This window comes from Thunnus albacares, chromosome 21 (genome assembly GCF_914725855.1).
Source record: "Thunnus albacares chromosome 21, fThuAlb1.1, whole genome shotgun sequence".
NCBI lineage: Eukaryota > Metazoa > Chordata > Actinopteri > Scombriformes > Scombridae > Thunnus > Thunnus albacares.
This window is the reverse complement of record NC_058126.1, coordinates 4,955,389-4,978,513: the sequence shown is the minus strand read 5'-3', so window position 1 is coordinate 4,978,513 and position 23,125 is coordinate 4,955,389. Positions and strand designations below refer to the sequence as shown.

Below are 23,125 nucleotides of genomic sequence, written 5' to 3'. Positions count from 1 at the left end.
ATAAGGTCTTTTCAATTTTACACCTTTATTTTCATGCCTTTCGTTAATGTAATGTAATTGTTATATTGCTCCAGTTTAATAAGCTGCTAAATGTTCTATTTTTGTATTTTTTGTACTTCTTTATAATTATTTCATTGGTTTTACTGGTCAGTTTATATTCTCAAAAAAATCCCAAATGGGCCTTTAACTTCTACTACAGATTTCAAAGCTTCCAATGAAAATATGTGTGAATTACCTTGAAATGTGTACAAAATAATGTACTGGACATCTAGAATAACGAGTTATGCTCAATATACTTTAAGTGTGCTTAAATGTGAAGATGTATGGAAAAAATTATAACAACTTTGAAGCTGTTAAGGGGAAATTTGGGTGGAATAATGGAAACTCTGTGGCTCATGTGTGGTTAAATGTTCATATTTATACTTTTTTTTTTTCTGATACCACCCAGTTTCAAACTGGTTTTCTACAATCTCAGTATTTCCCCTGAGCTACAGTGTACTCTGTTAGCTCAGAAAGGAGCCCCGGCAGACACTCTGACTCTCCATCTAGCTGACTGACCCAAATAAACAGCTCCTTATGTAGCGTGGAGTCATACGCTGACAATAAAGAACGATCCTCTAACAGTGTGTCTCTGCCTGCAGCCGCGCAGCTCGTCACATGACTCTTGTTTTCTGAGAACATCTCTGCCACCGGCTGCTCTTTGTCCAACACTGGTGACGAGGAAAGATGAAAAGGGTTGGCTGTGTTCGCCCGCAGTGCCTCCATAATACACATGCAACACAGCACATTCACAAGGAAGTCAAGCGTAGGGCCTAGTTTTTTTTTTTTTTTTTTTTTTTTTTATCCAGGGAGTATAAATAGAGAGGAGGTGGCAGGGCAGCAACAGCGGGACAAAGAGTTTTCATCCTCATGTGAGGTGAGAGTGACGAGCTCAGCAGCTTTCCACTTCTACTTTCTCCATCATCCTGACAAGTGGGATACGTCAAACCAGTCACCGTCTGTCCCACTAACCCCAGTCGTCCCCCCCCCCCCACCCACCCACACACCCCCTCAACTCCCTCCCTTCGTCCAGGCTCAAGTCGCAGGAAAACAGCTCCATGTTTACTGAGGCAGAGAGAGTTTTCCACTGACTGATGAGAGGCAACAAGGCAATGCTTTGGGGTTAGGAAAATGTCACCAAAAAGAAAAAAAAAAAAAAAAAGTCTCCATTGTAAACATGAATTACTGTGAATCTCCAGATGATTTGACGCTCAGAAAGTAAACTCAACATTAGAGCCTGAGCGGCGTATCTGCATATAAATGGCTGATAAGTAACTAAACATTCCTGTATACAAATAATTAAAATTATGTATTTATAAAACTTTATATATAGAGCACATTTATGGGCAAAAGTTACTGAGTGCTTTACGAAAAAACTAATTACACAACAGACAACCACAATAAGACACTGAAATATGGAATAAAATAAGAGTTAATGTCAAAAACATGTGTTTAATGTAGTTAAGAAACTGTGTTGCCAATAGATAATATGTCCACCAGAATGAAAAATATCACTTAATATTCATAATACATGCTTGCTCTGACATTATGTCATTTAATGTTTATTATAGTTTCTATAATATATATTTATTTTAGGTTTTATAGGCTGTATTTTATATAATTTACTCTTTTCTTTCTTATCTCAACTGTTACAGAAATTCGTGTTTCTGCAAAGCTGTTTTTGACAAGTTTATATTTCAACTGTAAACTGCTCTGCTCATTACTTACATTACATATCTCACAATTTTTCTGTTTCTGTAATTCTAGTATCTGCTCATTACTTACATTACATATCTCACAACTCTTCAATAATCTAATTTAAGGATTATTTTTGACTCTCTCATATCGAACTCAGTATCAGTACCACTCAGCTGCACTAGAAACTAAGGTAACGCTTTACTGTGAGTAATTTGCAGGTATTTAACGGAACTTTTGACAACATTTTACAGAGAGGGAGGTGTAATTTGGTACACATTATAAGAAAAAAACAGTAAGTACCCACTAATTATATTTGGGTTCAGACATAGTTGCTTATTTGCAAAAAATTGAGGTAGATTAGACTCTTAACAGTTTTTTAATAGTAAGAAAATACTTTGTTTTCAGAATGTAGTTTTCTGTGATAATTCCTAATTCTTAGGACATTTCTTTATGTAATTTGGTAGTGTAAGAGAAATGCATTCATTACAGAGTTTTTAAGAAAAAAATCTAATATGTAGAAAAACAAAGTATTTTCTGTCTGTTAAAGAATTAAGAGTCTAATTTATTAAGAATGTTTGCAAAGTAACAACTATGTATGAAACGAACTAGCTTAACACTTTTTCTTTCTTTTTTCTTATAATTTGCATCAAACTGCACCATCATCTCTGTAAAATGTCCTAAAAATTAACCGTTAAATACCTGTAAATTACTCTGAAAAATTTCCAGGAAATTAGTATAAAATTTAAAGGACCTGAAAAATGAAGCAGGTTTGCAGGGTATCAACCATCAGTTTTGATCTTTCTCTGCTCTCAAAAACAAATTACAGCTGAGCTGAGCTTAGCAGAGTAACAGGAAAATCAGCTGGTGTCTTTAATGATCCAAAAACTGTTTCTCAATAAAAACACTGTTGTGTCATCACACGCATGGACAAAAATAAAAGGAGTCCTGGAAGTTTTACTTGCTGATCGAGGTGATTAGAGCAAGTAGATTATAATGTGTATTATTATTATTAACAATAATAATAATAATAATAATAATAATAATAATAATAATAATAATATAGTGAATTATAAAGTGTGAAGAACTCAACAACATTGAGCCCAGAGTTAATTTCAATCTGTAATAAAAAAATAAAGGATCAAACAGGCGCACTAATGTATCAGTATATGATTAATATCAGCTTTTAGCTGCAATTCTGGTTATCAGACTAATATTATATTTACTGCGGGTATGTGGGGATTGTATAACGGGCATGTTAATACAGTCTGTCACATAATACAACTGTCAAATTAGCAGAATTTCTTGGTCTTCAGTGTCTGAAAGCTGAAACTGTTTCACTATTTCTACCGAGACTCTTTGATGATGCTGTTTCAGTAAATGTGGGTGAAAAAATATGAAATATTAGTGTTTCTCATCCACATCAATACATCTCTATTATTGACTTTGTGTTCTTGGATTTAATAAACGTCTTTAGTTTTTTGTCTTGGTTGGTTCAGAGATGGAAGTCTGCGAGGCTCTAAACTTCTGACAGTCAATAAACACTCATCTCTGACGTTCAAGGTCGCAGTGAAGACCGAGCCGTTTATCTGCCGTCACGCCCTCACGTCTGCGTTTAGTGAACACGTGTAGGCAAACCTCACGCACACACACTGGGCTGAATCCCCCCCCGCTCTGACACAAAGCTGAGGCAGGAAATGAGACGCGTTAATTCTCCGAGAAGCTCAGATGGCCGAGCGCCGAGCTTCCTGTCTGCACCCCCCGCTTGCGACCCCCCCCGCCACCGTAGCGGCTATATCCAGAGTTTTATAGCACAGTGAATGGAGCCGAGAGCAACATGTGCCCCTTTAACCCCCCTCCTGGTGTGCAAAGGCATCAACACACCATGCTCTGACCCCCTGTCTCCACTTTTCAAATCCTCTCATGGGACAGAAAATCTCGTCTCTCCATCATCTGAGACGTAGACAAGACTGGATTACTGACCAGCCTCCCCAGTTTTTACCCTCAAATGTTTGAATATGCACCATTAAAACACCACCCTGAGTCAAAATCTAGCTTTCAGAACTGCTTTTTCTAGTTGATATCGTAATTGCATGTGCATATTCTTAAAGATCCCTTCCAGAGATGTTTAAAGATGTATGAAAATATATATAAAATGCTTTGAATCATAATAATTTAAAACTAGTGACTAAAAAATCCAGAATCTATGAATATGTTTTCCTGTTGGACACATGATGTCTCCTACTTCACTGTGAAATTCATTCTCAGTATTTGTGCACTTGAGGCTTCGAGTTTCCACATCACACTTGTGTACGTTGAATACTGGACCGCGATTGGCTCCGAACTAGTTGTGATGTCACACATGATGCTCGTAGATACACGACTTGAACTTGAGATTTGAGATGAGCAAAACTTTCCTCCTTCAGCAGATGAGTGTGAAAACAAACTCTGCACATACATCATTCCTTAATGTGAACATTTATCACATGACAACAAGATAAAATTAAAAATTATAGTCACATGAGACGAGTAATTATAACTGCAAGCTGTAGAAACTGACATTGAAATCAATGTTATTGTTATAATATTCCAAACTAATTTCTTTTTGCTCTTTTTCATCTTATCTGGCTCACTTTTTTGGCTTTTATTTCACTTTTTTTTATCCACCATTTCTGATTTAAACGCGGTGCAGATAAACTAAACCCAGTAGAAGCTTCCTCTACAGTTTGTCTGTGTGTTTGCTTACCGAGGCATTACGACAAAGTTCACAGGCCGTGTCACCGAACACCCGAGGGTAAAGTGAGAGCCGCGAGTATCACGGCCAAGCAGATCCGCCCGTGTTCTCACCATAAAGCTAAGTTAGGGATGGAGACACACTCACGGTGGGGGCATTTATCTGACGCGTAACACTAGAAGCGGTGCTCCAGCTGTGGACGGAGTCATGTTTCATCCACACTTCCTGGAAAGAAACCGGAGCCTTGGCTTTAAGGAGTCATCAGCTCCTGTTTTTTTTTTGAGAATGAAACCAGCTCATAATTAATGACTTTGACTGATATGAGTTCAGTTCAGTCACTTTATCATCACAGATGGGAGACTTGACTTGCAGTGAAGGGGCACAAGATACAAAACAACACAAGTACAGAAGCAAAAAGTACAAAAATGTTTCCTGTAAATACAATAAGAATTACATGTGCAGATTAAGCAGGATTATTGCAATACTCCTATTACACTTGAACCAGGGTTCTCTGAATCTACCGCCTGAGGGAAGAGTTTCAAACTCAAAGTGAAGGGGGTGGTCTGTGCGGTCTAATATAGACCTGGCCCTGCAGAGAACCTGCTGGTCAAAGATAGCCGTCAGGGGGGTCTGTAGGACACCTATCACCTTACCGGCCACCTTCACAATATAGCTCAGGTGGTTTTTGTCCCGTTACCATACCGAGAAATCATAGAAAAAGTAAGAACAGATTCAATAAATGACTTTCCTATCTACATTAAAAGCATTTAACTTCCTTCTTACAGACCGCATCAGAATTTGCATCAAATTTCAGCTTATTATCAACAACTGTTCCAACATATTTTCACTGTTCTATAAACTCGATGCCAGTTCCTTTGACGAAGGTCTGACATGGTGTGGTGTGGAATGATTTCCTTCTAAAAATCAGTGACCGGATCGTTGGTCTTTGTGGCATCTAACTGGAAGAAGGCCTCATCACACATCACACGTTTGACAAACTCATCAATCACCGGCCCATCCTCGCTGTCACCGCAACCCCCCCCTCCCTCCCCTCCTAACCCGAGTCCACTCTGACCAGTGAGCTGCTATATCCATCTACCAACACAGCATGAAGTAACACTCAGCCTGCTGCTCTCTGTAACATACAGTATTCATGTGAAGCATTCAGAGCCGGGTGGGAGCGCACCGAGCACCGCAGCATTTGGAAATGTAATCATCAACAGCGTACAGGCCCTGGTGGGCCGCCAAGCCTAGTGGGCCGCCAGGCCAACGGGAACCCCCGCCAGGCCAAAAAAATCTTTTTTTAAAGCCAAAAATAACACCAAATATCCGTTCATTTGGAAATCAATAAATCATTTCCAAGTTCCAAAATGCGTCTGTCTGTGTTATTGCCTGGGAAAGTCTTGACATGGACCCCCCCGCTCCCGCCCCAAAAGAAACAAAATGTTTTATTTTTGTTATTTATCTAATTTATGTGCACTCGTTTTATCTCAGATCAGTGTGAGAGTCTCTACTGCGTTTTGCTTTCTGCTCTCTGGCGAGGCAACGCACACACACAGCGGAGCAGAGGAGAGGCAAGTGAAGGTTACTCGAGTTGACAACACTCGTTACGTTACTGTAAGTGCAATAAAAGCTTTGTAAAAGTCAAGAAGGATAATTTATTAATGTAATCTGCCCAAAAAGGTGGACAGACGTCGACCCCAAACACCTGAAATTCAGGCCAAATTATCTGCGTTTTTTTTTTTAAACATACCCAACCTGGATCTGCCGACAGTGGTTAGGATGCTGGAAGCTATTTAAAAAACATGTTCTGAGTGGATCACTGGGAAACAAAATAACCCCAAAACAGTCAACCTGAGGGAAACACTGATCAGAGGACTAAACCATTTAACTGACTTGATTCCATTTTTTATTCCTTTTGTGGAGGATTTACTTCAAAGATTTCTTTGTTTTTAACCTTTTCTGCTCATTTTAACTTTGTCTCTTAGATGACAAAAACCTTTTTGTCCTCTACAGTGTTTTACTACCTTTTTGTTTAAACTCTTAATTTGACTCTTCTGTGTTTCTGGGCCTGAGACAAAAAGCCGACAACCTGTTGAGATGACTTGTTTGTAACGAGGTATAAAGTCCTCTCTGCTCTCCGCTCGGTCCATCAGAAACCTTTTGTATATTATTTTTGCATCCTGAAGACAATAATTTTTGAATAATTTCCTCCTTTATTCTTGCTAATGACTGCAGACTTTCATGATCACCACTGAGGAAACACGTTATCATTATTACGAGCTGGAGTCTCAAACTACTGCAGCTGCAGCACATGTAAAGAATTAATTGTTAAATTCAACCCATAAATATACATTTTAATTTTTCTGCCCAATTTAGATTTTTCTCCAGTGTTTCATTTTAAGTTTTCTAGGAAGTCTGGAGCACAGTCAGCGTCAAGGGGAGGACAAAAACTCATCTCTTATATAGCTCAAATCTTGCGCTCAAATTAATATTTTGTGCTCATTAATCAACATTAAACAATACTGTCAACATTTTAATGAATGTTTAAGGGTTGCAAAAAATATCAGAGTGTTGTGAAGTATATCCACATATCTTTGTCCATAATCAAAACTTAAACTCACCACAAGTAGCAAACATTGAGCAACAATGTGCTTAAATTGCTTTATATAAAGTTTAAAGTGTTTTTAAAGGTTTTTTTTTTTACAGAGACTTTTTTTCATTTTGTCTTTTTACACTAGTGAGACACTGACCTGATGAATGTTACATCATTTTGTCACCATAAGAGGGCAGCAGCATGCATGTTTTTAATGGGAACTCTGTCAACTGAGCTTCAGCCAAAAAAAAAACACAACAAACCCGACACAATGCTGCTGACTCTGCACTACACCTGAGTCTTCCTCGTCTTCCTCGTCTTGTTATTAATGTTTTACATGTTACTGTTCCTGATTCTGTGTCTTAAAGTTGTTGTTTTATGCTGCTGAGGTGAAGTCAAAGACACATTTTTTTTTTTTTTACAACAGTGGACAATAAAGTTGTTGTATCGTACTGCGAATAGCAGGATATGACGGAATGTAAACTCACTGTGACAGCCGCAGCTTCACATCAGCAACACTGTACTGTCCTTGGAACGGATGTCTACAACAGAGAAGCAAAGCAGAAGGTCATTCATAAATAATACGTCACACACCAGACAATAAAAAAAGGTTATTTATCAAGGATCTTGTTTCTAAAAGCTGATTTAAGCCACAAAACGTTAAGATGGTTTATTTCATGGAGACGATGGCAGCCAAGATTATGTATTTAAGCTTAAAAGCACCACTGTGGCTCTTTTCTTTGTGTTTTATAAATGCATTTTAGTGTTGTGTTGTGTTGATGCAAAAAAAAAAAAAATCAGGTGAAAAATAACACATTTCACACAAAGTTCCTACAAATTTTCCTTTTGAGAAAGAAATTAAAGTTGTTTTAACAAAGCAGATTATGTTCGGGTACTGAAAGTTGTCAGTTTTATAATATTTAATAATATTTATTTATTATAATATTTGTTCTCTGACTTAATTTTGCTCATTTAAATGTTACTGCTTCTATTTAACATTTAAAAACATTGGCTTCTTTTGTTAAAGTAAGGATTTTTGTAAGAATTATAACTACCGAAATTCAGGTATCATGAAGGTACTAGTACAGAAAATAATACTACTATAATATTTTCAGATGAACAATAGAAATGAGAAACAAATAGGCTAAATCACCATATAAAAATCCTGTTAAATATGCCGTTATGCAGAAGCTAAAATGATACGACAGCACGTTGTTACTGGCTGTCAAAGTAACTCTCAACACGCTTTTCTGCTTGTGAGTTTTCCACGTAGACAGCAGTCAGAAATATCAACCGTCAGAGCAACAAACGGAGATATTTCTCACTGTAAATAGAGCTCAAAAGAAGGAATAAGTTTGGGGAGGTGGCATGAAAAAAACAAAATCCTATGAGGGAGTGTCATGGTTTAAAAAAAGAGTTTTAGAGCCACTAATCTAAAGCTTTGGGGATTTTTTTTACATTTTTTACACTGTTTTAACTGTTCAATTAAATTACAAACTGCTGTTTTTTTCCAGGGTTAAAAAACGCTAGCAGCAGGAATCTTGGTTACTTTAAACTGTATGAACCACTAACTTCTGGTAATCTGTCCACCTACCCCGGGGTGATGGCGGCCATGGCGGGGTGCTTGTTGCTGTACCACACCCGGTAGTTGTGGGTGATCTTCCAGGCTGTGATGAAAGGCGCGCCGTAATCCGCCAGCAGCCTCTCGTTATCTGCACACAGGAAACAAAAAAAAAAAAAAGAGTGAACACGATTAGCTGCATAACTGGATTTATTCTCATTTTCTGCAGAGAGTCGATTATGTGCGATTCAACAATTACAGCTCATGTCATAATTAGTGAAGCTTCTCTCTACAGCGGAAAACACAGAATCAACTTATCATAAAACGGACGAGGACATGAGTCAGCTGCACCTTTTGAAAAAAACAAATCCCTTTAAGTTTTTTTTTAAATTTAACTGGAAATAAATTTAAATTTAAGAATTAAGAAACAGAAAACTAGACGATACAATTAACAGAGATGATAAAAGTTGTGGAACTTTACATGAAAACAACCTTAACTTATAATATTAAACTCTCTTACAGGCACATTTTGGCATATTTTGCTGCCTCTTTGTGGACATTAAGAGTCATGCACCTTTCAAGCAGCCACTGAGCACGTATAGTGAATTGTGAATTGCTTTGTTTGTTAAAATTATACTTATAGTATTTTCATGATGCTCTGGAACACATTGACTGTTTCTGAGCTCACAAATCTTCACAGCAGAGCCTGAGAAATATTCAAAAATCCACATGAAACTAGTTGCTACAACAAGAGGAGGCCTAGATGAAGTGGAGGAAGTAAAAATTGTTGCAGCGAAGTGCCAAATGTTTATAATGGGTGCCTAATATTAGAGAGAGAGAGAGGACATAGACGTAAACCGTCTGACTAGAAGAGGCAGAGACAATTTTCTTAGCTTTCCTTTGTGGTGCATTTAAGGACAATCTGACATCTAAGAATTCATATTAATCTGTGGAAAAGCACCAAATTCATGAGCTATGTTGTCGGAAAGTCTAATCTGATAAATCAAAAGCACAACATGAGGAGCACAACAAGTGGGCAGCTGCAGTAAAAAGAGTTTGCATGTATGATCTTTTAAATGACATGAGGTCTAGTTGTTTGGGATTAATTAAGAGTGAACATAATTATAGTGAGACTGTACTTAAAATTACTTAATAATCAAATTTAGATCAAATATATTTAAAGACTTATAGGCTTTTTGATAGCCTGCAGATACTCTGGATTAAACTAACGAATTAATGGAGATGTAAGTAAAATCTTAATAGAAGTGAGAGAATTATTGAACGGATTGAATCAATCAATAGACGAGTGAGTTATAGATAAAAAGGACAAATAATGATTCTTCCTGCCTTGCTGTATTGCGGAGGACAGTAAGGAGTGGATGTAGAGGGTGAACTGGGCTCTGATCCACTCGTCTCCGCCCTCCCAGCCCGTCCCGTCCAGGAAAACGTCGTCGCGGTTCTCCGTCACGTGTTTGACCAGGTAGTCGGCGAAACGCAGGTCTGCCGTCGTCAGGCTCAGGATCTTCCGTAGCTCGGGGTCGTGGATCTGGACGCGAGCTTCTTCCACCTGAAACACACACACGTACGGCAAACAAACTCATTACTTTCATCACATTAAAATTAAAATAAACCCCCAGCGGATGTAGGACTCACTTCAACGATAGCGTCGCTGAGGTGCCTCTGCTGGCGGAAGAGGATGTTGGTCGCCCCGGCGACGAAGCCGCGCACCGTCACGTCTGATAGGAGGTGATGCTGCTGCAGAGCCATGTAGGGCAGACACAGGTAACCCTGGCAACAAAAGGCAAAAGGTCACTCTCTGTGTGTGAATATCAGACAGGTGACTTCATCTGGGCTACGGTGTCAGAGGAGGGACAAACAACAACAACACACAGCGAGGGTAAAACCTGCTTGTGCTTTAAATCTGAGCTGAAACAAACGATTGATAAGTGTTGAGAGGAAATATTGGCTGTGAGCATGATTGTGTTTGTTGTTCATAAACTAATATTGATTATTTATGAACTGATATTCCCAAAAGTCAGTGAGAAAACTTGAAAATTCCCTTAAAAAATACTAGAAAAAGTGAAAAATTAGCTTAATATATTAGCTTAATTTTATATAATTATATATGTTATATAGAACAAATAAAATGTGGCACTTTTGAAGATGTTACTAAAAGGTTTCAATAATCAATTGATATCCTAAATACATACATACATATAATTTAATTCTGAGATGTGAAAGTTATGTCATTTTATAGCTTTCTGCTCATGTTTTCACCTCCTGTATTTGCACTAATTATTAGTTATTAGTTCTGATATTTTACAACCTGGTGAGCTGTTTCTTGAGTTATTTTAACGGGTCGACAACTCTGTAGAAACTTTGTCTTGGATCTCAGAGGAAGGTTGTTATCAAAGCATGTGAAACAAAGTCACATGGACTCACAAGTGGTGTTTTTATTGGTCGGTTTCAATGATTTTGCACCTCGTAAAAACTGAGCAAGATGTCTAATTTACCTGATGTGAGGTATCCAATCTACTGTCTTCTCTACTCACCTGTCGTTCTGTCAGATGTTTTTTTCTTTGCACAACAGACTTTGTATCTTTAGCTAATCATGCTACACTCTCAGATCTCCTTTTTGCTTTGTCTGGTGCATACCAGTCAACATCGAAACAAGAAGATAACAAGAGTTGAGGATGTTTATTCGTCTGTTTTCAATTTCAAGGCAGCTTAGTCTTGTTTGTTACGGTGCCAGCGGAGGACAAACTGTGTTATTTTCACCTTCACAAACACACCAAACTCTCCAAATGATCAACTTTTTATGAGCTAAGAAAAACTGTCCTGCTGCTTCAGCTTTGTGACGATGCATTTTCCAGATAATCAAATGATTTATTTAGCTTACTTTAGCATAAAGGAACAACTAATCAAGTGAAAGTGAAACATACTTACTTGATGTGAAGGCTCAACCTAACATCTGGTTTAATGTTAGCTTAATCAATTAGGATTTGCTGCTTTTTCTCTGATTTATAACATCTGGAAGTATATTAAATTTGGGTTTTGGGTGTTGCTCAGACAAAAAAAAACAACTCTGAGAACAGATGATGGACTTTTTCCCACATTTTCTTACATATTTTTAGATTAAATGATCAATCAGTTGATAAAAAATAGATTAACTGATTACAGCTCTAATAGTTACCTTAGTGAAGATGGGGAGTGGCAGGCCGTACTGATCCTCCTCCAGACCAGACACCAGGCCCTGGACGACCGCTCCCTGACCGCTGACCGCCTGCGGCTGCACGGTGATGGGCGTCCCCGGCTTGGAGTCGAAGGCGTCTGGCAGCTCCGAACCCGGTTCCCTCCCCTCAGCTGGCTCTTTGGGGCTGCCCTCCTCCAACACGCTGGGGTCCAGAGTCTCCCAGTCGCTCTCCGACGACTCCGGAGAGGTGCGTGACGGAGGTTTGAGGTGGTTGTTGTCCCCCTCTGCGCCGTTCCCGGGGGAGGGCGACTCGGCGGCAGGCTGGGCGGTTTCCTCTCCCTCCGGCTCCAGGGTGGTGTTGGCGATGTCGGTGACGGACACAGAGACGAACTCCTCTGCTCCCGAGACGCTCTCCACCAGGCTTAGGTCCTCTGACACGCTGCTCTTCGGCTTGTAGTGAGACGAGTCCACCAGGCCGTGCTCGATCATACCTGAACAAACACAACACACTGAAAATGTCTTATTTCTGTTAAATACACTCAATCTGTGTTTTAATTTCGCCATTTGCTTTGTTTTTTTTTTCTTTTTTAGAGTTTCTATATTCCCTGATTTCTTAAATGTTTTTCACTTTTTCCAAAATTTTATTTACAACTGCAATGACTGATCGCTGGAACCACTTGGGGGCAGCAGACAGGACGAGTGCTGAACACAACACACAGTTAATATGTTGAACTTGTTAGCGAACGGTTACTTATTTCCACATCCAGCAGTTACGGAGCAACATTATCATTCATGTGGAGTCGTGTTTCTGTCCACCGGGTGAATGTTTTTGCTCTCTATGTCTGTTTGGTGCTGAGCAGGTAGTGTACAGTGGCTTTTTAGAGCTTTTTCTCTGACAACAGCTTCTTGATGTGTGTTAAAACGACGCTATGAGAGCGCTGAGAGTGAACCAAAACAGTAAAGTTGCAGCCAGACAGATAAACAATGAGATGAAACTCACTTTAAAGCTCTGTGAAGCCGAGAGGAGCTGCAGAGTCACTGATTATTCTCTGTAGGTTCATCACTACGAGCCACAACCAAACACATTATTACACACCGTCAGCTCACACACATTGTTATTAAGAAAAATAATGATCATAGCTGCTTTAAGGATGTCTTATCCATGTTGGCCAACATAGACTTCTGCTGGAACAATGACTGAAAGCTCCAGAATAGCTACTAAATGGACCTTTGAGGTTAAAATGCTGTTTCCAAGGTCCAAAAATGGACCCACTGGAGCCAGTTTTAACACAAATGTGTTTTTACCAGCAATTATCAAAACCACAGTTGCTGCATATGTTTATGTATGAACATGATGTGTGTGTGTGTATATAAGTGTTTGTATATTTAAAACCTGCCTGATGCTTCTGGAAATAACGCTGATAAAAAGCGGTGAAAGTGAACTAAACTGTAAAGTCGCGGGCCATGAAACCAAAACAATGAGCTGAATCTTAACTACGAGCTACACTTTTCACATTAAGTGTATATATATTTATACATATACACACACATTTTATCCATTGTTAATATAAAAATATTAATCACAGCAGCTTTAAAGATTTTTGTTTAGGATTAAGACACTGAGTGACATCTTGCACCCTGATTTAAGGGGCTGGATCAGGATTTAGCAGATTTATTATTAATACTTTCTGACCTGACGATGCTTTGCTAGTTTTCATGTTATTTTTGTTATATTTATAGAACTCTTCAGGCTGTTTCATCCCTCTTTTTTCCCCCCCTTAGTTTTCACAGTTTTATCATCTGTACAGATGCATACAAACTATAATCCATCCTTACAAAGACCAAATCTGGTTCACAAGAGCAGTGGAAATGTTTGAAACTGACCTGGAAACAGTGATAAAACTGTCATCAGAGCTCCTACTAGTCTGTTGACAGGAGACACATAGAACAGGACCTGCAGACACCAGCAACAAAAAGTCAAAAAAGGACCAAACTACTATTAGACAGAAGAAAAGATATGTTTGAGTTTTTATTTCGTACCTTTTTCTCCAGCAGAATAAGCTTGAAGAGGATGAGAACCTGCAAAGACAAACAAGAAGATTTGCTGATAATAGACATTATAAACAAAATACCAGGATTTTATCTTCGTGTCTGTAATTTTCTACCTTGTGTCGAAAGTGCAGTATTAAATCTCTTGGTGATAATCCTGAGGAGAGAAAACAAACGAGAGCATCAACACAAAAGGAATTTACCCTTGAGAGAAAAATGCAGCAACATTTTTGTGCCGTTAACAACAATCACATGATCGGAGGCTTGACGAGACGCAATAAACAACACTAAAAAAAAAAACACAAATATGATCTGTTTGAAGATATCTTTATCTCCGAAACGACAAAACTTACTGACTGTTGACTGGAAAACTGAACAAAAGAAGAACCATTTTTGAAATTTGTAGTGAGGAATGGGGAAATGAGTGTTTTTGTAGTATGAAAAGATGCATTAATGCTGATTTAAATTGTTGCAATCAATGTTTTTGTGTTGAAATTACACATTTTTGCAACTTTAAAGCCTTATTTAAACAATTTATCAAGATAAAGAGCAGGAAAATGGAAAATTAAAATTAATATTGTTCTCTTGTTTCCTTTCTCTTCACTAATAACAAAAAAAAAGTCAAGAAGAAATGATAACTGTCGGTGGTTTCATGAAGGTTTTACGTACCGAGGTAAACCTGTGATCCCTCCAGCGACGAGCCCCTCAGAGAGCCGTTCATGTGGTCGTACAGCTCCTGCGGGGTCGGAGGAGGAAACGGGAAAGTGAGTCGAGGTGAAAACAGAAGAAGAAGAAGAACGTTAACAGACGGCTTCTCTCGGATGTAAACTCTCACCTGCAGTATAGAGATCTGTGAGAAGTCTTTCTCCTCGAAGTAGGCGTGTGTGATGAGCTGGAGTTTTGCTTGGAGGAGACCGTAGAGAGGCTGGAAATCAGAACAGACGCTGTCAGCAGCAAACCGAGTGTGTGTGTTTATGTCTGAGTCATTTACAGCATCACCTATAAACAATGCGTGGCAAGCTAATGGCTAATCTGACTGATTGTTTTTACCAGGGCTGCTTATTTTCATACATTAATCTGCTGATTATTGTCTCGGTTAATCCTTTAGTTAGTTAGAAAATGTTATTCACTGTGATGTCTTCAATTTGATAGTTTTGCCTGACTAACAGTCCAGAACCTACAGAGTTTTAATCTACTGTCATATAGGACAAAGAAAAGCAACAAATCCTCACATTTGAGAAGCTGAAACCAGAGAATATTTGACCTTTTTGCTTAAAGAGTGACAGTAGGGTTGGGTGATAAATCAAATTAATTTGATTAATTTGAATTTTAGTTTTTGCACAATGTGTAAAATGTCTAAATCGAGTTATTACAATATGCATAAAAAGTAAATTTTTCGTCAAAAAGTAACATCAATAGCTGCTACATTCGCTGTTTTGAGTCATGACAGTCCTGTGAACTGTGACGTGATTGGTTACGCTGCTTGTTCACCTGCTGCAGTTTACAGGACCGTCATGACTCCAGGTGGCGAGGCGTCTCTAACTGTCTCCGACTGTCCATCTCAAATAGTCTCTGACCGTCTCTAACCGTCTTTGACTGTCTCTAATAGTCTCTGACTGTCTCTGACTGTCTCTGACTGTCTCTAATAGTCTCTGACCGTCTCTGACTGTCTCTGACTGTCCTCTGACTGTCTCTGACTGTCTCTAACTGTCTCTGACTGTCTCTAATAGTCTCTGGCCGTCTCTGACTGTCTCTGACTGTCCTCTGACTGTCTCTGACTGTCTCTAACTGTCTCTGACTGTCTCTAATAGTCTCTGACCGTCTCTGACTGTCCTCTGACTGTCTCTAATAGTCTCTGACCGTCTCTGACTGTCTCTGACTGTCCTCTGACTGTCTCTAATAGTCTCTGACCGTCTCTGACTGTCTCTAATAGTCTCTGACTGTCTCTGACTGTCTCTGACTGTCTCTAATAGTCTCTGACTGTCTCTAACTGTCTCTGACTGTCTCTAATAGTCTCTGACTGTCTCTAATAGTCTCTGACTGTCTCTAATAGTCTCTGACTGTCTCTAACTGTCTCTAATAGTCTCTGACTGTCTCTGACTGTCTCTAATAGTCTCTGACTGTCTCTAACTGTCTCTAATAGTCTCGTAGTGAATTTAACTGTCACATCTACAAGAAGAACAGACTGGAAGTGACTCTGCACACTGATCTGTGTTCCCGTTTTGTGTTAGTTGATGAGGTTTCATTTCTGGTCACAAGAGTCGTGTCGTCTGAACATTTTCAAGGTTTTACAGGATTATTTGATTATCAAAATATCAATTTTTCTGTCAATCATCACTGTTGTTTTCAGTATCACGCTCACTTGATTCATGGAGTAAAATGTTTGCTGTCTTGTCATTAAACAAGACGACAAACATCAGACTTTACAGACTAAAAATGCATTTTTCTCCTCCACAGTGTTTAAATCTTCAGCACATACAGAGAAAACTTTTGTAAAACAATGACCCAAGTTAGTCAAGAATATTTTAAAGAATGAATCAACTATTTTTCCCATCCAGCTGTACAAGTGATGTCTATCACTTTCTACAGTCACACCAGATAACTAGATAGTAAACAGGAAGTGGACACAGCAGTTATCTCAAAAGGAATTTAGGCATAACGTGACTTTTTTAGATTGAGATTCAGATCAGAACGTTTGATGGTTTATTCAGGAACATATAATGTCATTTCACAGCTTAGTGGATCTAACTTACACCATTAAAACATTGAGTACAAGTCATTAAATCTTTGTGGGGACACATGAAAGGAAGATTTACTTCTTTTATCACTTCACACGAGGAGGACGGTTACTGCAACATCTCAGCTGATTAGTTTCTTAACATCAGAGAAGGAATGCCGGGAAATAAAATCCGTCCGCAAAACAATTAATCACATCTTCTCTCCCACGTTTGTCCTCTTCTCTCCATTTTACACGATCACGGTGAGGTCATGCTGATATTTCATGGCCGAGAGACTCCTGATTTAATTATTTCCAGTGCAGTAAAGCAACAGAGACCGAAATGAAAGCTTCTTCTGTTTTATTAGAAGATTACAGCATCGACTGACTGACTCACCACTCGACTGAGGACGCAGACGCTCTTCTGAACCGTCTCCCTGGTGACGTCGGCCTGTCGCACCTTAAGGGCCTGAAGAGGGATTAAAGAAATCAATCAATAAATATATATATATATATATGAAAACCACAAACCAAACATTGTGAGGACACTGTGTGACCAATCGCTCTGCAACTGACCTCATGACACGTCTTCTGACGTCACGAGGGATAAAAATAGCACGGTGGGATGTTGTATGCTTCAAAAGCTCAAATCAAGAATGATAAATACACTAACTGGCCAAAAGTATGAGGACACCCACACACACTGCACTCTTGGACATGTAATCCCAAAAACTACGAGTATTAATCTGCAGCTTTAACAGCGTCCGCTCTTCTGCTTTCAGGCTTTCCAACAGATTTCGGGTGATAAGTTTCCAGCTCACAGTCGGCGTTCCGGTTCATCCAAACAGTGTTGGATCATGGGATTGAGGTCAGGGCTCTGTGCGGGCCGGAGACGTTCTTCCACATTAAAACTGTGTAAATTGTTTCTTTACGCACCGCTGTGTTAATGTAACCAGACAGATATGTTGTGGTAATAATACCGACTCCACTGGGAGCGTTCGGGTGTCAGATACCAAAAAAATGTTGCATGTTTTTTCCTTTGTTATCATACTTATATCCATCTACTCTTAATTCTCTTCCCTGTTCCTGTTGTTGTAGTTTAGGGCTGCAAAGAGCAACTATTTTTATTATCGATTAATCATTTTGTTCTGTAAAATATCAAAATACATTAAAAAACACCTGAGCTGATGTCATTAAATGTCTTATTTTGTCCAACCAACAGTCCAAAACTCAAATATATTCAATTCAGTATAATATAAGACGAGGAAAAGCAGCAAACTCTCACATTTGAGGAACTGAAACCATCAAATATTTGGAATTTTTGCAAAAAAAGAAAAAAACTAATCGATTAATCGACGGATCGTTGCAGCTCTTGTGTGGTTTTGGATGAAAACGTACACTCAGTTGCCAGTTTATTATACTATAAACACACACATATATATGTGTCTCATAAAATAAGGTTCAGACTGACCTTTGCTTCTATTTGGCGATAACAGGAAACTCCGTAGACACACTTCATGTCTCCAGTCAGAGGCGGCAGGTGAAAATAAACAGTATCTGCAAAACAAAAACCATCAGTTATTTTACTGCATCAGCATCCATCAGGATCTGTAAAAACACTCACACAATCTAAAAGACAGAAACACGTTTCAACCGAGAGGGAAAATTATCCGAGTGAGGAAATAACATTTGTACTGTTTAACAGCCGGTTAGATTTTAATACATCATGTGTTTGTACGGTTTAGCTGCGCTCTGCTGCACAGTAGCATCAATACATGCACCTGTCAGTGAGGAACACACAGTCAGAACAAAAAAAAAAAAAGATTATGTAAGAAGAAGAGAATTAACATCAATGACAGCTGAGAGATGTCGACGTGATTATTTAACAACAAAGCAGCCTGTTAGCTGCCAGACTGGATAAACCCGCAAGGCTTCATTTCCCACAATGAACATCACTGATACCTTCAGTTTACAGCTGAAAGGATTGGAAATTAATTGGCAGTTGTTTTTATAATCATTTCACTTTTTTTTTTCCAAGCAAAATGCCAATTAATTACATGTTTCAGCTTCTTAAATGTGAGAATTTGCAGCTTTTTCTCATCTTAAATGAATGTAAATTGAGTATCTTTGAGTTTTAGATTGAAAAAAGTGAATAAAAAAAGCAATTTGAAGACGTCAGCTTGGACTTTAGTGAATCGTGGTTTGATTTCTCACTTAATCAAACATGTTCTGATGTTTTCTACAACAAACGATTAATCGATAGATAGAATAATTGTTTGTTGAAGCTCTTCTTCAGTTAAGAGAATCAATACTTGTGGTTCACATTCTTTATCCCATTAACTGAAACTAAATAAATCACATGAACTTTACATTTCTACGGTGCATTTTCCCAATGATATCCTTGGTTTTTAGATGGATTTCCTTCTTGTGAGATATTGAATTCAGTTTATTTTAGTGCACAATGAAAAATCACCAAGAATTGAAACTTGCTTGCAGCAGATATCTCAGCAAACATTTATTCCATTTTATTTTATTTTATTTTATTTATTTTGCAGAGTGATGTAATGCTTTTGTCAAAACAGATTTGGTGCATTCAAAGAAACTCCGACATCCGAGACACCAGCCTTTCATTGTAATAAACGAGCAAATTCACACGATCCTTTCAATCAGGATTCCCCAATAACATAATCCATGAATAAAATGCTGTTCTGGCTGCAACTAATGATTTAACTAATTATTTTTATTATCAATTAATCTGGCAATTATTTTCTCAATTAATCAATTAGTTGTTTGGTCTTTAAAATACCTGAAAATGGTTAAAAATGGTGATGAACCTAAAACCTTAAAAGGTTTGTTTTCCCCAAACAACCAATAGATATTAAGTTTATTATTATTGACGACTGAAGAAAAACAGAAAATATTCACATATAAGAACAAAGACTCAAACCAAAAATCAATTTTCAAAATAGTTAACAGCAACTAACTGATCAATTAATCAACTATTCATTGCAGCAGCTTCCTGAAACGTTCCAAGAAAAGACTTTTCAGTACAAATCTGGTCCCTGCTCACGACTTCAGTCAGTAATAATGTATAATGTATATAATATATAACAGGCTGAAACATATAAAACCAGCTGTATGATCATTTAGTGAATGAATCAGAGTGTGAATTAATGTTTTCAAAGGAGTTCTTAATATAGAAGTGAAGGATTATCTGTCATTCAGTAACAGTGACTCAACGTTTACTCAACCTGCTGCAGGTGTTACAAATGATTCTAATCAAAGCTGATAAGTCAGAGAGAAACTGCAGATAACAAAGAGACGATGGAGGAAACGACACGTCTATCAGCCTTCGTTCCACCTGAAGAGAGGATGAGGAGCGTTTTAATAATGGAGTTAAGATCTCATCTGGATCAGACGGCAGCGGGGTCACGAAGGTCAGACTACAGACGAGGTTCAGGCTGCAGCTGCAGTAAAAATCAAGCCGGAGAGGATTCTGCTTATTGATAGATAATCCTAAATGAAATGTCTGCAGGATCTGCAGAAACCTGAAATGTAGGTTTGTTCAGAAATGTCAGATTTTCATTATCAATTAATTGATTTATTGTTTGGTTTATAAAACATTAGAGGATGGAAATGTCACCGTTTCCCAAAGTGACGTCCTCAGATGTTCTTCTGAGTCACAAGAAGATATTCATTCATTTTAAGGGATCAAATCCCACAAAACCACTGCTTTAGATGTTTGTCTTTTCCAGGTAGACTTGTCCAGCAACACTGTCCAAATTCTGTTCTGTGTCCATCCTATAAACCAAATCTACAGAGCAAAATATGCAGTTTTTGTAGTTACTACAAGGAATCAATGTTCTTTGTCATTTTGTGCCGACAGGAAATGATGACGGACAGAAATGAAGCTGCGTCTGTGGAACAATCACATCAACTCAACCTCACAAGAAGAAAAAACAGGATTTCCAAAGATTTAACATGTTTTTGTTTGTTTGAGATCTTCCTCAAGCCGTCACCATCATCTGTGATTTAATTAAAGCGGCTGTAATCAATATTTTTTTTATAATAACACCGTCTGATCTGTCAGTATGTGATGTGTTTGGCTCGTAGTGACGAACCAACAGAGAATTATCAGCAACTCTGCAGCTCCTCTCGGCTTTACGGAGCTTTATAGTGAGTTTCAGCTCATTGTTTACTGGTTCACTCTCAGCGCTCTGTACACTACCTGCTCAGCACCAAAACACACATGCTGATGATATGTCAGAGTTTCTGTTGTCCCTAAAACCAAGGAGCAGCAAGTTATGAGATTTAAATCACTGCTGAAAAGCTCCTAAGTTTCTCCTAGTGGAGCAAAATCAAAACCAGCTTTTTCACTGAAAGACGCCAGAAGTCAAATAATAAAAACATATGATGCATATAAAATATCTTCAGAGAGCATGAACGACACCGACTGTGATCATTTATGTGTCTTATTCAGTACTGAGTGTCATATGATCTTCCAACAGTATTTCTTTAGTGTTGACATTGGAACAAGTTTCTGCTGTGTTGCAGTGTAACCAACACCCAGTCATATCAGTGTTTATTTTATGAGCTGCACTGGAGAGTCGCTCACGTCGCTGTCGTTCTTTAATCAGCTAACAGTCGGCTGAAGGAAGCAGAGACAAACACGCTGTGATTTTTGCATATTTAGCACAAAATCTGTCAGCGAGAAGTGTGAATTTTGAACAGACTGACTGGAAACGTGTATAAAAGCTGAGATTTTTAGAGGTTGCTCTGAGGAAAAATTGTGCTTATTCTTTGGAAAAACCTATATTTCCCCACTTCTTAATCACTATGACACATGTATATACTCTGAAATGGACCAACAGAAAGCAGCAGCAGAGAGCACATAATCAGGAAATGAGAACTTCTCCCGTCGTGACAACAAGTGCAGTCGGCGCAACGGCAGCATTCACGGGTGAGGCTTTTAAAATCGAGTATCTAGATGTGAACTTTGGCTCAGTTCCTGCTGTTTGGGCTTTGACGGGACGGCGTGGAGTAGCGGCGGTAAACCACAGGACCGTCACATGACAGCAGACGCACACCAACACGGGACAGTTTGCCAAAAAAGATACAGAGAGAGTCACCACACTATCACTCACACTCGCTGCAGCTACACACACACACACACACACACACACACAGAGGCCCTGATCTTAATCTACAGCCTGGATGACACCTGCTTTTACAACATCAGCAGAACAAAAATAAAGCAGCTGATGATGTAACGTAAGACTGACTTCCAGGTTTACAGGATATGACTGGTGATTTTTTCTTGCAGTCAACAAATTTCATGAACTGATCTACTAACAAGTGTTGTGTCAGTATGAAGAGTCTGATATATCTTATTCCTCTGTGCCGTAGACCTCCGTCGTTCTTCCATAAACCATTAAAAACACATCAGCGAGCCGCAACGCTGCACTGGGTGACATGTTCCTTCATTATGAAGAGTTCGGTCTCATTAGTTTGTTTAGAAAAAGGCTCTAATAGCGATCAGGTTTTTTTTTCTCTGGAGAGTAGTTCTGTGTAACGGGCGGGGACACACGTGACAACTGGTGAGCAGACTGTGAATATGATTTGGGGCGTGGTGGGTAAAACGTGTTTGTGAGATGTATGTTAAGATTCTAATCTGCAGTCGCTGCCAGTCAGAAAGGTTTTTTTTTTAAACATGTTTGATATTTTTGACTGATATCGGCGGACGATCACGTCACGAGAGAGGCGTACCTGTAAGTAAATTAAAGAAGGAGGGGAGATGGCGAGCTAAAAGGTTTGTGGTGGCGACTGAAATGGAGCAAAAGCTGATTGAGCTGTAAAAAGCACGACTGTCTCTACAACATAAAATCAAAGAGCAACACAGCCGAGCAGAACCTGAAGTTCGTTTTACAAAGTGACCTCCAGTTCCTTTCGTATAATCTACGATTCATCCAGGATCTCCCCAAACTTCTTCTTTTTTCCTTCTTTTTTTTGCAGCCTTTTCAGCGCAAACTGCACTGCATATTAACCATGGATGTATTAATAAAAGCAACTGGGACTTGGTATCATTCTTGCAGGATTTGCAGGGTCGTTTCCCACCAGAACTCGAGTGGTTACGGAGCAGTGGTTCAGTGTGTTTTCTGTGTCGTTAATCAGTCGTAAGGTTTGTGCTCCTTCCTGACTGTCAAAGACTAAATAAAAAATGGTGGAAACAACCTTTATGTGTGGTCTGTCCAGTCTTTGTAGGTTTCAGATAGTCTTTAAAAGGTGTCCCCAGCTTAGGGCAGACGCCACTGAGCATGTGCAGAAGCAGCAGAACCGTCTTACACAGAACTACTCTCCGGAGACTGAAAACATGATCACTGTTATTAGTCTTTAGAGCCGTTTCTAAACAAGCTAACGTCACCAAACTCTTCAAAATGAAGGAACATGTTGTTAGTAGATCAGTTCATTGCTGCTTTGGTTTGTTGACAGAAAGAAATATATAGAAAATAGCCATATTGTTTTAAAAAAAGAGGCATTTTTCC

General features: G+C 38.7%; 1 protein-coding gene and 1 long non-coding RNA gene across 2 annotated transcripts in view; one reads left to right on the top strand and one right to left on the bottom strand.

The window, feature by feature from the left end:
• avl9 (AVL9 homolog (S. cerevisiase)) overlaps window positions 1–23,125 on the bottom strand; it is a 35,602-nt gene that overhangs the window by 9,139 nt on the left and 3,338 nt on the right. The window contains exons 3-14 of the mRNA XM_044339363.1: window positions 18,055–18,140; window positions 16,981–17,052; window positions 14,703–14,792; window positions 14,537–14,603; window positions 13,984–14,024; window positions 13,859–13,897; window positions 13,703–13,772; window positions 11,819–12,309; window positions 10,279–10,413; window positions 9,973–10,192; window positions 8,659–8,776; window positions 7,553–7,606 (exon numbers count right to left, since the gene is read on the bottom strand). Of these exons, the coding sequence (XP_044195298.1) occupies window positions 7,553–7,606; window positions 8,659–8,776; window positions 9,973–10,192; window positions 10,279–10,413; window positions 11,819–12,309; window positions 13,703–13,772; window positions 13,859–13,897; window positions 13,984–14,024; window positions 14,537–14,603; window positions 14,703–14,792; window positions 16,981–17,052; window positions 18,055–18,140 (1,483 nt within the window). The remainder of the gene's footprint in view (window positions 1–7,552; window positions 7,607–8,658; window positions 8,777–9,972; window positions 10,193–10,278; window positions 10,414–11,818; window positions 12,310–13,702; window positions 13,773–13,858; window positions 13,898–13,983; window positions 14,025–14,536; window positions 14,604–14,702; window positions 14,793–16,980; window positions 17,053–18,054; window positions 18,141–23,125) is intronic.
• Window positions 19,901–20,638, top strand: LOC122972353. Its single transcript, XR_006399733.1, has 2 exons — window positions 19,901–20,138; window positions 20,470–20,638. It is a non-coding gene; the product is annotated as an uncharacterized LOC122972353 (long non-coding RNA).